Raw genomic sequence first — 16,192 nt, forward strand, 5'->3', positions numbered from 1 at the left:
ATGTCCCAGCCTCGGCCGGACGAGTTCCAGCCGCCTCCGGAGTGCCCGGTGTTCGAGCCCGGCTGGGAAGAATTCGGAGATCCCTTCGCTTTCATCAACAAGATTCGTCCGATCGCCGAGAAAACGGGTATCTGCAAAGTCCGCCCGCCTCCGGTGAGTACGAGCGCACCGACGAAAGCGCCGCCGCACGGGTGTCGAATAGCGAGGCGCGTCTGTGTAGACCGCGGCAGAAGATGGACCAAGCACGGGCAGCGATGGGGGATTTAAAGGGACTATTCAACATGGCGGATCCGAGGCGCTGCTGCTTCTTTGTGCTGCTAGCTCCCCGTTATAACGCGCCGAGGGCTGCTTTGCCGAGATGTGACCCGGCGGAGGCGGCACGGGGACGGCGGCGTGTTGGAACCGCGGTGGCGTTGTTGTGGCTCGCAAGGTGTCAACAAAGCCCGGGTTAGGGTGATGATGCTGGCCACTCCGGCTAGCTAGCGTTAGCATGTAGCGTTAGCAGGTAGCTCTCCACCCTGTTATTATGGCACGCCGTCTGAGCAGTTATTCACTTTTTCGAACCAGTTGCAATTCTGACCGAACTAGTTGTAAATCTGCTATTTTATATATATATATAAAACACATTGTTGATATCAAAAACGGACATTCTTGATATGAAGAAATCGCATTGTTGATATCAACATTGCCAATTCTTGACATCGACGATGCCAGTTCTCGGTATCAAGCGTTTGAAACCACCCCCCCGTTGCTTTCAATGCACAGTTGCAGTTGTGATTTGAAAAATGTGAAGTGTCTACGTCTAAAATGTCCCTGTCATCACCGAGCACGCGGCGTCCACGCACAGCTGTCTCCGCGGAAGGCGTTCGGATGCCCGATCGAGGAGGATTGTTATGTAAACACTTAATAAATGCGATGGCAATACTCACAATCAATAATTCTTCTGAACAAAACAAAAACTGCCGTTCGGAATTTAGTTGAACCTGATCATGCCCCCCCCCCCCCCTACCCCCCACTGTTAAGCGTTCTTTTTAATGCTAATTATCTCAACAACAATGCACCAACATTTAACACGAGACATTTCCCTTTACGTAATAAATGTATTTGACCCAATAAGTAGATACTGATCTGCAAGGATCAGTCCACTCCGAAGTGTGTGTGATCCATCATCGTCTGGGTCAACTGTTGTTTTCCAAGTTGAAACCCGAAGTCGTGTTGAATCTTTTATTATCCAAGTGGATTTTTATGAAATGGCACAATGTGTAATTTCAGCATGGTCCATGTGAAATGTTCCTGATGTCTGATTCCTGTCGGGGTGTTGTCCTCCATGTTGGCTTTGTGCTAGCAGGACTGGAGAGTCTTCCATCTGGCCATTTTGTGTGTCAGTGGGGGATGTTGCCTCCTGACTTATAACAAGAACTTGGAAATTCTCATTCCATGATTGAGAATTGCCATTATGAAAAGGGGACCGTGTGTAATAATGGCACACAATCATCATTTGACATTGGATTTGAGCTGAAAATAATTTACTGTGTTACTATTTACTGTCCCTGTGCTTTGTGGTGTGGTTGCATTCAATGTTGTTATGCTGAAAATTAAAACTTAAACAGCCCCGCGTGTTTGTTATAACAGCAAATATGGAGCTCATAATAATATCCATTACAAATCAGTGCGGTTTCAGGACATTCTGACCTCACGGTGCCACATCTTAAATGTTATTTCTTTGGCTTTTAAGGGGTGGCAGCCTCCATTTGCATGTGACGTCGACAAACTTCACTTTGTTCCTCGGATCCAGAGGCTCAACGAACTGGAGGTAAGCACTGTAGTTGTGCCTGTATTTTATTGTATGTTGACCGAGATCTAGAGCCTATTTTGGAGTGAAGGTTCAATCTCATTTAATATTATTGCCAAAAAGGCTCTATTTGTTATAGTAGACAAAATCTTTGTACAAAGAGTATTACGGTTGTATTTTCCTGAAATAATATTATCCCACATCAAACAATCCTCAGTTTAAAATATGCGTTTTATCCTTTATTGGCTTCAATGAATAACAATTATTTAAGATTAAAATAGATTCAAGATTCCATAGGTTTATATCCTATATATATATATATATATATATATATATATATCCACATTCACACCAATGCATATCCTGGAATGTTAACATCCAACGTGTATCATCTTTATAATTTTATCATAATTAAAACATTTTTGGGGATTTTCTCCAAAAACTCTTTAAATCACGTTAGCTTGTAACCTTTGTGATTTGCTCGAATAGTGTGTGTGTGTGTGTGTGTGTGTGTGTGTGTGTGTGTGTGTGTGTGTGTGTGTGTGTGTGTGTGTGTGTGTGTGTGTGTGTGTGTGTGTGTGGATTTTAACTGTATGTGTCTATGTCTGTCTCTTTTTCTAGGCACAGACCAGAGTCAAACTTAACTTCTTGGACCAAATTGCCAAATTTTGGGATTTGCAGGGATGTGCTTTGAAAATTCCTCATGTGGAGAGGAAGATTTTGGATTTGTACAAGCTATATAAGGTGGATGTTTATTGAATTTCAACACAAACAAACATTATTATTACTAACATCACTGAACACACACTGAAAAACACACACTATTGAACACACATCACTAATGTAACCTCTTGAATCTTGCTTGACCTTGAGCCATCATTTACTTCCAGCTGGTCGCGGACGAGGGCGGATTTGATATTGTGTGTCGGGACAGGCGATGGACCAAGATTGCGATTCATATGGGCTTTGCCCCAGGCAAGGCCATTGGCTCTCACCTGCGGGCGCATTACGAGAAAGTCCTCTATCCCTACAATCTCTTTCAGAATGGAACAAACCTCCTGGTGAGTGTGTCCACATGTCACTGGGGCTTGTGCTGATAAAACATCCCTCAAGGAATTGTCTTACCTGTAACTGCTGCTTGAAGACTGCTTGGCCATATAGCTACTTACAGAAGCATTTTTTTACATTGCATTTAATATACAACCTGCAATTTAGTGCTGCGTGGGTTCAACTGCCGGTCAACATTAGATGGCCAAGTGTCCTGAATGTGGATAAACAGCAATGGCCAGAAGTAATTATTTACTTTGTTTTCTCATATCACATAAGTCATTCATTGACTATAACACTGATTGCCAGTTTATTATCTGGTGTCGGGTCAAGTTGAAATTCAAATTTGCACCTTCATTACAAAAAGCTTTGAAGAGATCTGATTAAGGAGATGGATTGGTTCCGTGTGGCCTCGGGAGCAGGTCACTCTAAATCGTTTAACTACCCCAGCTCTCCTGCCACAGGTACCGGATGCAGTTTCCCAACCGATGCGCTTGGAGGCAGATCCTGAACGTGAAAAGGTATGCTGGTGTCATGATTAAGAAGCCTCGAAGTCTGATGTCTGACAGATTTCTTGCTTTTGGGATGAGTGCAAGACATTTTACTATCATGCAGTTGTTATTGCAGTTTTTGTTCAATTCATCCACCATAGTGTGTCTTTTTGGGGTATGAAAAGGTATTTTCCAAGGCCTTTCAGGTTTAATTTGCAACAAAGGATTCTGCGGTTCACCTATGGCTATCTTGCCTATTGTTGTTTGGCAAAACAACAATGGCATCTTATCTATCATGTTTCTTGTTTAATCAGAATTCAACCAACATTTAAATATGAAAAAACAGAAATGCATATACAGTGATCTCTGTGAGAATATCAATACATGAATTAAACAATTAATCTATTGCAAACTTGTTCTTTTTATATATTGTCAAGCATTTAAAGTCATATCAGGAAATGTAGCTATTAAAATAACTGCAAGACCCTTTTTCCCCTCTAACAGATATTTAATGCATTGTATTACACTGATGCCACGCTGTCTATGCTTTCCCATGTAGCATGTTTTTGTTGCCTTTCCTCTGGGATGACATGACTAAACCTCTTCTTTAGTTGACCAACCTTATTATTGCAAATTCTGTATAGCATAGCTCTATATGTCCACCAGTCCTCAGCAAGTAAAATAACAAATTGTTACATCTTATTTATTTAGCTATTGATCACCAGTAAGAGTGTGATTACTTCTGGTTTATAGACATAATAATTTCTTTGGTCATGTAAGCCATTTCCACTGCACATGTAAACCCACTGAAGTTGCTTTTGTGAGACTCTGAAATTAGGATTCTGCCAATACTTAAGTCTTTAAAAAAAACAAAACATTCCACTTCCGAACCGTCCTCTGGAGTGACGGACATAAGCATTTTAAGTCAAGACATTACAGAAGAAGAAGAATCTTCAATCCTCACTACAACACATGCATACACACATGCACATGCTTTGGATGGTGACCGGTGAAATGTGGTCTCTGCATTTTAGAAAAGTCTAATTCAAGATTCAAGATTCAAGATTTTTATTTGTCACATACATATACATACTTCCATACATATATGCAGTGAAATGTAATACTAATATAATAATAATAATAATTGCGTCATTTGTCATCTTAAATCAACCTACTCCTTACAGAAGATCCAGAAACCAACCCCACCCCCAGTGGACAGCATTGACAGTACAGAGCACAAGCCCCACGAGCCACACGACCCCGTCCACAGACCACCCCAGCAGTGTGAAGCCTGCCCCAACGCCCGCAGAGCCAAGCGCATGAAATCCGAGGTTAGTGTAGTGCAAAGGGATAACCACAAACACACATATATTTGGTGTGCAGACAACCAACACATTCATTGAAAGAAACCCTTTGAAAAAGAAAACGAACCAATATTTTGATTAAAAGGGAGATAAGTAAGTACTGCCTTCAACCTCTAAGGATTTTTTTGTACCATCCCGATTGGGCCAGTAAGTTAGTGTTTGGCCCCATGAATACATCTACCGGCCCAACTTAAGCCTTTTTCTGCCAATCTAGAATGCTGAAAAAATAACGTTATTTAATCAAAGGTTTGAAATGCAATTTTTAAAAATGTTGTAGAAGTTGCCATGTCAGTAACGGTACAAGAGATTGTAAAAAGAAAAGTGAAGAATAAGAGCAAGAAAAATGCTTCAATGCAAATAAACTCCTTCCATAACCTTATTCTGTTATTGACATCTCATTTCCAAGTGAACTTGACTTTATAAAGACTAACAGTGACTTTTAATGCAGTCAGTTTAAGTTTTTAATATTTTGTTCATTTTAACTGTCACATGGTTGATAGAACATAAACCACCGAATGATTTCCCTTAGTTTTAAACATGTCCATGTTCAAATCTCCTGTCAGACGCAAAAAGAAACCGATCCGATTTCCAAACTCTTTTCTTAAAATGACAACTTGGTACACAGTCGTTTTATTCAGTTGCTTATTTTTTACCACATGCTTTGGTTTCATACTTCGTGTCTAACCCACACCACCATTGATTGTGTGTCTCCTCTTTAGGCTGTCTATGTGAAGCTTGAACCAGGCGAATCGTGCGAGAACAGGCCTAACCTGAGGAGGAGGATGGGTTCTTTTGTTGCCAAGGCGGAACCTGGTAAGACATGTTACACAACTTTGAGTCCCATGTGAGCAAGTCCCACCTATCATTAAAAGAAAAGGTTTTTTTTCTGTTTGTTTTTTATCTCTTCCTGTATCAGGAAGCTAATGCTTAGACTGCATTTTCTCACTCACTATGTGTCAATGGAAATATCCATTTTCCCATTCGTAATCCCTGCTGCTCCTTGCAGAGAAAGAGATTCCAATTGCCATCAAACAAGAACCAGTGGAGCTGAAAGAACCCGTGGTTGAAGCTGAGAAAAACAAGTCGCGATACAAGAAACCTCCCATTCCTCCAGTTCCTCCGAGCCCGGTGAGTAGAAGCATCTTAGAGACACTTTGGGAGAAGTCTCCAGTGCATGACTGGATAGCATTTGACTGTTGGCCTTTTGTAAAGCACATTCAAACATGCACAGCGATTTTTTTTTTATTTTTGATTTTTTTCTCTATTTGGATCCAAGGGACCGGCTGACTCATGCTCTCCTGACTCATGCTCTCCTCTCCACAGGTGGACCTGGTGGTGTGTCTGGTGTGCGCCAGCGGGGCGGACGAAGAGCGCCTCTTGCTGTGTGACGGTTGCGATGACAGTTACCACACCTTCTGCCTCATCCCCCCACTCCAAGACGTCCCCAAGGGAGACTGGAGATGTCCCAAATGTCTGGCTCAGGTTAGAATCTGATGCTAAGTCTTGTTTACTTGTCCTGCACTCACTCTTTCTCAGCGCAATAGATGATAAGCTATTTGAACATTATGTTGACGTACAGACGTTGCGAAGGGGGGAAGCGGTGATGATCGATGCAGCCGTTGGCCCACCAATGATCCTGATTTGTTTTGCTTATTATTCCGAGCAGGAATGCAGCAAACCTCAGGAGGCGTTCGGCTTCGAACAAGCATTCAGAGACTACTCTCTGCGTGCGTTTGGGCAAATGGCTGACGCATTCAAGTCAGATTACTTCAACATGCCAGTTCATGTAAGTAGGAAAGGTTCGAAAGCCTTCAAAGGTTTTTCAGCCTCTTGTTAATGCAAGAATTATGTTGCTGAATGCTTTTGGTTTTATTCCTCACAGATGGTTCCCACAGAGCTGGTGGAGAAGGAGTTCTGGCGCCTGGTGGGAGCCATCGAGGAGGACGTCACCGTGGAATATGGAGCCGACATCGCCTCCAAGGAGTTCGGGAGCGGCTTCCCCATCCGGAACGGGAGATTTAAGGTCTCCCCGGCGGACGAGGTCATTTATACACGCAGAGTCTTCATTCTGATGAAAGATTCAACCACTTTATTAATTGTGTCCCCCCCCCCCCCCCCCCCAAGCCTTTCTCCCTTGGGGATTGATAAAAAAAATCTGTCTATAACAAAGAGTTTCCATCTGTTGGATAGAAATACCTCAAATGCGGCTGGAACCTCAACAACATGGCTATGATGGACCCTTCTGTGCTCACTCACATTACTGCCGACATCTGTGGGATGACGCTGCCGTGGCTCTACGTGGGCATGTGCTTCTCCTCCTTCTGCTGGCACATCGAGGACCACTGGAGCTACTCCATCAACTACCTGCACTGGTAAGCTCGCCGAAAGAAAGTACTTTCCCCATGATCCTGTCACCTCAGGTTGGAAGCGTTAAGTTTAAACGGAAGCTCTTTTCTGTCATTACAAGGGGAGAGCCCAAAACCTGGTACGGGGCTCCCGGTTTTGCCGCCGAGCAGCTGGAGGAGGTGATGAGGAAACTGGCCCCGGAACTGTTTGAGTCCCAGCCCGACCTCCTCCACCAGCTGGTCACCATCATGAACCCCAACACACTCATGTCATACGGAGTGCCGGTACGCCGCTACAACACAACACAACTGCACTCTTCATCTCTTCTCGCCTCTCTTGACACAAGGTGACTTGACAAATAACGTTTTTTCACCTCACCCTTCCTAGATTTATAGGACAAACCAGTGCGCCGGGGAGTTTGTAGTCACCTTCCCCAGAGCTTACCACAGCGGCTTCAACCAGGGCTTCAACTTCGCTGAGGCCGTCAACTTCTGCACTGTGGACTGGGTGGGTTATCGTTCCTCCTCCTTGTTTTATTTTTGAGTAGGTGTTAGTTTGAATCTGCGTTTGACTTTCAAACCGATGTTCCGCACTCCACCTTCCCAGATGCCTCTCGGCAGGCAGTGCGTGGACCACTATCGTCTGCTGCATCGATACAACGTCTTCTCCCACGACGAGATGGTCTGCAACATGGCCTCCAAAGCGGCCACACTGGACGTGGTCCTGGCGTCCGCCGTCTACAAAGACATGGGCCTCATGATCCGGGAGGAGAAGCTGCTGAGGGAGAAAGTCAAGAAGATGGTGAGAGTGGTTTTCATGCAATACCGTGACACAGTTCTGTCCTTTGAGTGTGGTTAAAGCAGCCAAGTCACATTTCGCCGCCGCACATAAACTAGAGATACTGAATAGGTCATTCTCATGAACCACCATATAACATGTCCAAAATGAATTGATACACATATTCTCGGAGAATGTGAAATAATTCATCAAAATATTAAAATACGCAACACCTACTAAATAATCAAAGAACCAATTACAGTATTGTTACAGTACAAATTGTTACAGTAATGGACCCCTACAGCAGTAATAGCGCACTATCTTATATTTTTAAAATATATATATATATTTTTTTTTAATTAATTTTAAATATGACAATAGAAAGAGTAATGAAGGAATGTAGTGATGGAGTATCCATTTTTGCACTGTAGTGTGTTCCGCCATTTTACGCTAAGCTAAGCTAAAGTGCATTCAATACTGTAACCGCCATCTTTAATTGTTACAATAATTAACTTTTTGAGAAGAGAAGCACAGAAAAAAATATTTAAATAATATAATACTTAAAAACAACTAAGTGAGCCATATAGTAGGTGTTATGTACTTTCATATTTAAATGAATAATTTCAAATTCTCTGAATATGTGTATCAATTCATTTCAGACATGTTTTATGGTGGTTTCATGAGATTGATGGATGATATGGATGACCACCAGAAATGCTCAGAAGTTGAATGCAACTCGGCAAACTCCAAATTGACAATTCTAAATTTACCTTTGGACTCTGGCACGTGGTGGGCAGTTAGCCTGTTAAGACTGTTACGTAAAAGTAATTAATGGGATTGGTACTTGTGGTCTCTTGCCAATGCTGGATTCTGGACCTGTATAACTGTGGTGTCAGTCCATCCCTACATCTGGTCTCTACACATTTCAGCAGTGTAGAGACCAGATGTAGGGATATATATTATATATATATATTTTAAGCCTAAAAAGACAAGTCTTAATATCAACCCAAAAATGTTGACTAATTTTGAACAAAAAAATGGTTGGATATAAATATTATCAGACAAGTGATTCTGCATTAGAGTTAGTTAGTACGTTTCTGACGTTATCAAACCCAGTATCTAAAACAGTTTTTCGACCACGTAATTGCTGATCGTGTGTGTGTGTGTGTGTGTGTGTGTGTGTGTGTGTGTGTGTGTGTGTGTGTGTGTGTGTGTGTGTGTGTGTGTGTGTGTGTGTGTGTGTGTGTGTGTGTGTGTGTGTGTGTGTGTGTGTGTGTGTGTGTGTTAATCTCAAAGAACCGCAGTGTTTCAACGAAAAACAAACAAAAACAAAAGGTTACGGGCAATTATGTTCCAGACGTCATCCTGGAACATGGAGGCGCTTTGTTTCTTTGTCTGGCTGTGTCTGGTTAGTGTTTTCTGATGCCATGCAAGCACAAAAGATACAGTATTTAGAGAGGGATCAGACAAATTAGAATGGGTAAACATTTTAGATTATTTAAAAAGTCTTGAGGCTGCTCAATGTCATCTACACCAATGAAGGGAGGGCTTATGTTTTCTGTCACTACACTTCTAAAGCTGGAGTTAACCTGTAGATTAAATGTGATCTTAGATTTGGAAATTATTTGGGCCAAAGTGAAATTGTAATGTGTCTCCACAATACATAATAATAAATAATACATTTTGAGTAGTGTTGGGCTGGTCATGAGATTTTTGCTGCAAATCGATCGTCACCCAATAATCAAATCGATTGGCATTTTCATCTCGTCTTGGTGGGGTTATGCTTCCTTTTTCGTTTATAAGTTTAATATAATTACCAACACTTAGTTCTTTAAACAGAACAAAGATTTAACATGTTTTGGAATAAATCCAAAAAAATATTTTTACAGTGCTAAACAAAGTGGGCTATGTTAAAACAAAATAAAACAGACTTGCATTACCTGTCCAGGTCTTTTAGACTGCGACGGTTGAGTTAAGTCAAATAAAATTAGATGGCCTTTCTTAACATTCTCAGATATTGAATGTGAAACAATATAACATTTAAGTACAGTAGTGTTAAATAATAAAAGGAAATCAAATCGAAGGGATTTTTGCGCTTTTCTGGGACAGTCGCCATTTATTCTACTTGTCCCTGTTAAATGAACAAACAAGGAATCAACAAAGGAAAATGTGTGACCTGTTCGATTTTCAGTTGACTTTGTCAAGGTTTCCGTGCCAAGAAGACAAGCATGTTCACCTTCTACGTTTGAGGCACGAGCAGGGGGATGTAACTATGTTTCCAGTGGTGCTAAAAACCCGTTTGAATGCATTATTATTACTAATACTAGTAGTAGTAGTAGAAGTAGCCTAGTTGTTGTTTGAATTATTATTGTTATTATTATTTTTATTATTATTATTATTATTATAACATAGTCTACTGCAAAAGGGAAATTAAAAACAATGGTTGCTTTGCAATGTTGCCCAATCCCCTCCCAGATCTGGGAGGAGCACGGTCAATTTCAGAGACAGATTGTTTCAGGGAGAAGTATTTTCGGCTTTGTTTGAGAGGGATTGTGTGTGTGTGTGTGTGTGTGTGTGTGTGTGTGTGTGTGTGTGTGTGTGTGTGTGTGTGTGTGTGTGTGTGTGTGTGTGTGTGTGTGTGTGTGTGTGTGTGTGTGTGTGTGTGTGTGTGTGTGTGTATATATATATGGAAGGTAGACATTTTAGAAAAAACATTAACAACTGGCAATTGTCTTTTTTTTTTGCATGTATGTCGATGACTGGCAATCGCTTGATTATGAAACAACCGGCCCATCCCTAATTTTGAGAAATTACGGTGAATGCCTGTGTTGGTAATCCTGCTGTCGCCGTCTTGCTCCCTCAGGGAGTGTTGGATTGCAAGGAGGCAAAATACGATCACCTCCAGGACGACGAGCGGCAGTGTGCCAAGTGCAGGACCACCTGTTACCTGTCGGCCATCACATGTCCCTGCAGCCCCGGGGTGCTGGTCTGTCTGCACCACATCAAGGACCTCTGCTCCTGCCCCATCTCCAACTACACACTGAAGTAGGTGAAACCGAAAGTAGCTAGTGTCTGGTGTTGTAAAACATACCGCTAGCGTGTCCCATGTTAGTCTTCCTGGTGTGATGACATCACCGAGATGTGCTTATAAATGCCTCTCTCCCGCTTGTGTAGTTACAGATTTACACTGGACGACCTCTTTCCCATGATCAATGCTGTGCAGCAGCGTGCTGAGCCGTACGACCAATGGGCCTCTCGCGTGGCACTAACACTCGAAGCTAAACTGGAGAAGAAGAAATGTAAGAAAACAAAGCGTGCCGCTGTATGCTCAGTACCGATATGATTTCTCTTATTTGAGTGTTCGATATAGTGGGTCCAGACGTCCCCTTGTGACGGGCTCTGTGTCGTCCCCTCAGGCCTGGCAGTCTTCCGCTCCCTTATCAACGAGTCGGACTCCCAAAGTTTCCCTGACAACGACCTCCTGCGACAGCTTCGTCTGGTCACCCAGGACGCAGAGAAGTGCTCATCGGTGGCACAGCAGCTATTGAACGGCAAGCGACAGACCAGGTACTGTGTTACGCAAGCTGTCTCCTTTGATGTGTCTGCGGGTGTCCATTGTATCAAAGGGAAAAAAAAAAAGATAGTAGAATAATAGACCTTGTCGGGCGGTTTGTCAATTTGTTTCACCAAGCTGTCGCTTCTCGCTCTCGCAGGTTCAGGATGTGTGGCGGTGGGAAGTCGCAGTGCCAGCTGACCGTAGAGGAGCTGAGGTCATTCGTGAGGCAGCTTTATAACCTTCCCTGCAGTCTGACTCAAGCTCCCCTGTTGAAGGTAGTCTGCGGCTGAGGCACATGGCTTATAACGGGGCTATTCAACTTGTGGCCCTTGGGCCAAATGTGGCCTGCACATCAATGTAGACTCGCCATTTGAATAAGATGGATTTTAGAAAAAAAAAAAACCCACCACCAAGTTGGAAATCATATATTGATAAATTTGCAAAGTTACAAAATGTTACTTGGTCATATTTAGGTTAACGTGAGAAATACCTCATGGCTGAAAGTAATAAAGTAAAAAGGCACACATGCCTAAAACAATATGACAGAGTTAAACCCAAAGGTGTTGGGTGTTAGTTCCATTTTCTTGTCATTGTATTGGCAAGTGTAGCTAAACTGTTACAGTTCATTTAAAAAATCCTGAACCCTGAGCTGTTGAAAATCAAGTTTAAAGTTGAAAATCTGGCTACAACATAATGTAGTTGAATAGCCCTGCCCAAGAGTCAACTGAAAGATAATATCTGTATCTGGTGTTCTGTATGCCTTCGTGTCAGTTGAATGCTTTTTAACGTCCCCTGTCAGGATCTCCTGAATCGCATTGAGGACTTCCAGCAGCACAGCGAGAAGGTCCTGTGTGAGGTGGTGTCCAGTGTCATGGAGATCCAGAGCCTGCTGGACGTCAGCTCGGACTTCGACGTGGAGCTGCCGGAGCTGCCTCAGCTGCGCGTGCGGCTGGAGCAGGCGCGCTGGCTGGAGGCAGTGCGGGAGGCCAGCGGCCAGCCCGCCTCACTCACCCTGGAGGCCATGAGGAGGCTCATCGACCAGGGCGTGGGCTTGGCCCCGCACCCCTCCGTGGAGAAGGCCATGGCCCACCTGCAGGAGCTGCTCACCATATCCGAGCACTGGGAGGACAAGGCCGGCGGCCTCCTCAAGGCCAGGTGAGGAAGCACACATGGCGTCGCCAGACATTCGGTGAAAGTGCTTAACAGGTCTCAGTGTGTCAACAGCCAAATGCAGACGGTGTTGTTTAGTGGGAGATTCGTTTGTATCATATCTTTTGTCCAAATATTTGCTCTGAGTTGAACTGCTTTGTCTAGTGTTACGTCATTGCCCCTGATTTTGCTTCATTTTAATTACAGCTAATGCAAAAAGCTGCCGCTAGAATATTCGACAAGATCAACAAAAAGTGAGCATGCATATCTAGTTTTGCCCTCATTTCATCGGTGCGCAGTACTTCCAATTAACCACCGTCACAAGCGCTTTCCCGCAGGCTGCTGAATGGCATGGCTCTCTTGACTGATGCATTTGTGCCCTCCATATGTCACAGATAATAACTAATATTTTGAGCCAGATCTGTATCTCGCGGCTCTTCCTAGATGGCGGAAATCATTCTTCCTTCTTTGCCATGCTTGGTTCACAGCAGAAAAGCTGGATTGAGATCTAATTTAAAACAAAAAAAGAATGAAAAAAACAGCTTTAGGATAATTGAATAGATTTAATAACCTGAGTGTGTTTGACCAGCTTAATATCTGACGCTAGTGATTGCCCCGCAGATGACTCTCCGCTGTGACGACCCAATATGGTTCTGGTTCGGCTTTTAAAACGACAAATAAGCATGCATGGTCAAACAGACATACCATATTTTGTCAAAGAGGAGAACGGTTTTGTGCAGCAATGGTCACTTGTAAACGGGAATTCTTGCACAGGTCCAAAGGAAACCTAATCACTGTTTTTATGTGATAGAACAATAGTTTTCGTTTTTTTTTCTCTCCATAGTCTGCTTCTTGAGTTCAAGCTCGACTAGGTGTCGATGGGAATGCTTCTTTGTCCTCAACTCTTATTCTACTTTCCCACAGACCTCCCCACACCATAGAGACTCTGAGTGCTGCTGCTGAGACGGCGTCGGCCATCCCTGCCCACCTCCCCAACTGTCAGCTGCTGAAAGACTCCATCAGGAAAGCCAGAGAGTGGCTCCAGGAAGCCAAGGATCTTCAGGTTAGGACACACCTTCGGCCTCAGACACTGTGCGTGGGATATTTGCGGCCAAAGCGTTCTAACTCTTAACCCAACGGTCTTCAGGGCGGAGGTGATACACCCGGCGTGGACGTCCTGTCGGACACGGTACTGCGAGGACAGGCCATCCAGATCCACCTGGAGCCTTTGGAGCGGCTGGAGACCCTGTTGGCGGAGGTGCAGGAATGGAAGGAGTCTGCAGCTGGAACCTTTCTCATGAAAGATTCCAGCTTCACCCTGCTGGAGGTAAATGGAAAAAAACATCATCCCCAGGACTTGACTGATGTCTGACGTGTGATGTCTTTAATGGACTTCTGTATCTGCTTTATTTCTCTCTGCAGGTCCTTTGTCCCAGATGTGAGATTGGAAATGTAGGTTCTCCGAAGAGGAAGTCCAAGAAGGTGAAGGACTCACCACAGTGTAGCAAGAAGAAAGCCGTGAAGCTCGACACACTGGGTGACGTTGAGAAAGCTCTCTCCGAGGCCGAGGATTCCATCTCTGCTGTAAGTCTGCTCACTTTGCCATCCACAGCGCACATACAGACCTAAGAGCAGGGCTCTCAAACCAAAATGACTTGGTGGCCACTGGCCAGGTTGTCTTCTTTGTTTTGTGTGGCTCATTAGTGAATTGCCTAATAATGATAATAATAATAATACGTCTGTTCAAAGTACAATAACACGTTATATGTATAAACGTGTTTTTTTTTTATCTTATTCCATTTTATATCCTGAAAACATGCAGTAAATTTACATGCAATGATTAAGTAATGTGATTTAAAAATGAATTTGCGGGCCAAATTTAAGAACTATGTATTATTGTCAATATGTAGTAAATTGCATTAAATTGTCTTGTGGGCCAGATGTGGCCCCCGGGCCTGTAGTTTAGCCCCTGCCTAAGCGGTTCCCGCAGTACACTCTGTCCTTATCAATAATGGAAAATGCTTCCGATTTAAAATCAGCTAAACGGCAACGACTTCTTCACCAGATGGCCCTTCTGGAGGAGCTGCGTCTTCGGGAGATGGAGGCACTCTCCACTCAAAGGGCAGTGAATGAGTCCAAGCTCCTCCCCACCGCCGACTGCGTGGACCTGAAGGTGTGCACCTGCCATGAGGCGCCGATGGGCGCGATGCTGCAGTGCGAGCTGTGCAGGGAAGCCTTCCACAGCGTGTGCGTCCGGAACCTGTCCGACGCCCAGACAGCCCAGCCCTGGCTCTGCCCGCTCTGCCGGCGATCCGAGAAGCCGCCCCTCAACAAAGTCCTGTCTCTGCTGGCGTCGCTGCAGCGCACGCAGGTCCGCCTCCCCGAGGGCGACGCGCTGTGCTTCCTGGTGGAGCGGGCGGTCACATGGCAGCAGCGCGCGCGGCACATCTCAGACTCGTGCCGCCTTCCAGAGGAGCAGGAAAGACCCGGAACCCCACCCACTCTAACCCGCTGGGTGTCGGGGGGAACCACGGCCGACAATAACACACAGGTCGCTCATCACATCAATTGTGTCAGTTTTTGTACCAAAATTGATAAATTATGTGGGCTGCCATAATCGTTGCATTTATCAGGAATCACCAATATTTGGTGATTCCTTGTCATAGGAATAATGGCAGTGAACAAATTTGATTGTCTTTTTTTGTTTATTTCATGCTGCTATCCTAGTACAAGCCTATAATAGTGTAATGATACAGATCCACCTTGCACAAAACTGCCATTTATTGTATTTGGATATCGAAACATTCATTCAGCTAGAAAATCAATTTACATACTAAGCCAACTGAAGCGCATCCAATTCACATTTTATTTGTTGAGGAATTTTCTAACATTTGCTCATAATTCCCCTGAAATCGTAATGGAAGCGAATGATTTTGCAATCCAACAGTTTTATTAAATGCTCACCATCAGTTTAATTATTTGCCTTCTGGCGATTATGCAATAATGGTGACGTCTCTAGAAACAAAACGACAGAATTATAAATATAAAATTTAAAAATAAAATGGGTGACGTGGATAACAAAAGTCGTGTATCGATTTTAGGCTCCGTACTTGACTCCTGAGTGGAACAGAACAAGCCACGCTCAGACCTTCTTCTACACCGAGCAGAGATGCATCCCCCTGGAGGGTCAGTGCCAATTCCTTCCAAACCACACACCTGCTTGGTGTGTCGACGTTAAGTGACTTTGAGTTTCTTCTTCACGTGCGTGTCAGGTCTGAGTGGGGAGCTGGAGGAGCTCATGGTGGAGGGCCTCCTGCTGCAGGTGTCGCTGCCGGAGACCGAGGAGCTGCACCACATTCTGCTGCACCAGCTGCAAACCCAGAGCAGCGACGGCTGCTTGTCGCCCCCGCAGGACGACTCCACCGCCTGTGACAAACACATTCAGTTCGACATTCAGGGAACGACGGTGAACAAATAAATAATAATAATAATAATCTGCTTTTAACAGGCAACTGATTTCCTTGTTTTAGGATCTAAGAGATTTTTTCCATCAACATTTTCAGGACACGAAGGAGGTCCTGAGCGGGACGGAAAAGAAAGCCAAGCGGCACCTGGGGAGGGAGAGCCTGCGGACAGTGCGTAGGGGGAAGGTCAAAAAGCCGTGCCACAA

General features: G+C 44.0%; 1 protein-coding gene across 1 annotated transcript in view; it reads left to right on the plus strand.

Annotated features, from left to right (window-relative positions):
• Window positions 1–16,192, plus strand: part of kdm5bb (lysine demethylase 5Bb) — a gene marked incomplete at its 5' end in the record, with an annotated part of 17,901 nt that continues 1,709 nt past the window's right edge. The window contains 27 exons of the mRNA XM_080014853.1: window positions 1–153; window positions 1,736–1,813; window positions 2,414–2,536; window positions 2,683–2,853; window positions 3,304–3,360; window positions 4,515–4,661; window positions 5,414–5,507; window positions 5,701–5,822; window positions 6,018–6,176; window positions 6,361–6,480; window positions 6,577–6,735; window positions 6,885–7,066; window positions 7,162–7,324; window positions 7,428–7,547; window positions 7,647–7,841; window positions 10,681–10,862; window positions 10,992–11,116; window positions 11,234–11,384; window positions 11,531–11,648; window positions 12,173–12,528; window positions 13,447–13,585; window positions 13,670–13,849; window positions 13,945–14,106; window positions 14,588–15,073; window positions 15,624–15,708; window positions 15,795–15,988; window positions 16,086–16,192. The exon at window positions 16,086–16,192 is cut by the window's right edge and continues 151 nt beyond it. Of these exons, the coding sequence (XP_079870979.1) occupies window positions 1–153; window positions 1,736–1,813; window positions 2,414–2,536; window positions 2,683–2,853; window positions 3,304–3,360; window positions 4,515–4,661; window positions 5,414–5,507; window positions 5,701–5,822; window positions 6,018–6,176; window positions 6,361–6,480; window positions 6,577–6,735; window positions 6,885–7,066; window positions 7,162–7,324; window positions 7,428–7,547; window positions 7,647–7,841; window positions 10,681–10,862; window positions 10,992–11,116; window positions 11,234–11,384; window positions 11,531–11,648; window positions 12,173–12,528; window positions 13,447–13,585; window positions 13,670–13,849; window positions 13,945–14,106; window positions 14,588–15,073; window positions 15,624–15,708; window positions 15,795–15,988; window positions 16,086–16,192 (4,328 nt within the window). The remainder of the gene's footprint in view (window positions 154–1,735; window positions 1,814–2,413; window positions 2,537–2,682; window positions 2,854–3,303; window positions 3,361–4,514; window positions 4,662–5,413; window positions 5,508–5,700; window positions 5,823–6,017; window positions 6,177–6,360; window positions 6,481–6,576; window positions 6,736–6,884; window positions 7,067–7,161; window positions 7,325–7,427; window positions 7,548–7,646; window positions 7,842–10,680; window positions 10,863–10,991; window positions 11,117–11,233; window positions 11,385–11,530; window positions 11,649–12,172; window positions 12,529–13,446; window positions 13,586–13,669; window positions 13,850–13,944; window positions 14,107–14,587; window positions 15,074–15,623; window positions 15,709–15,794; window positions 15,989–16,085) is intronic.

Source organism: Zeus faber (assembly GCF_960531495.2).
Source record: "Zeus faber genome assembly, chromosome: 15".
NCBI classification, from domain to species: domain Eukaryota; kingdom Metazoa; phylum Chordata; class Actinopteri; order Zeiformes; family Zeidae; genus Zeus; species Zeus faber.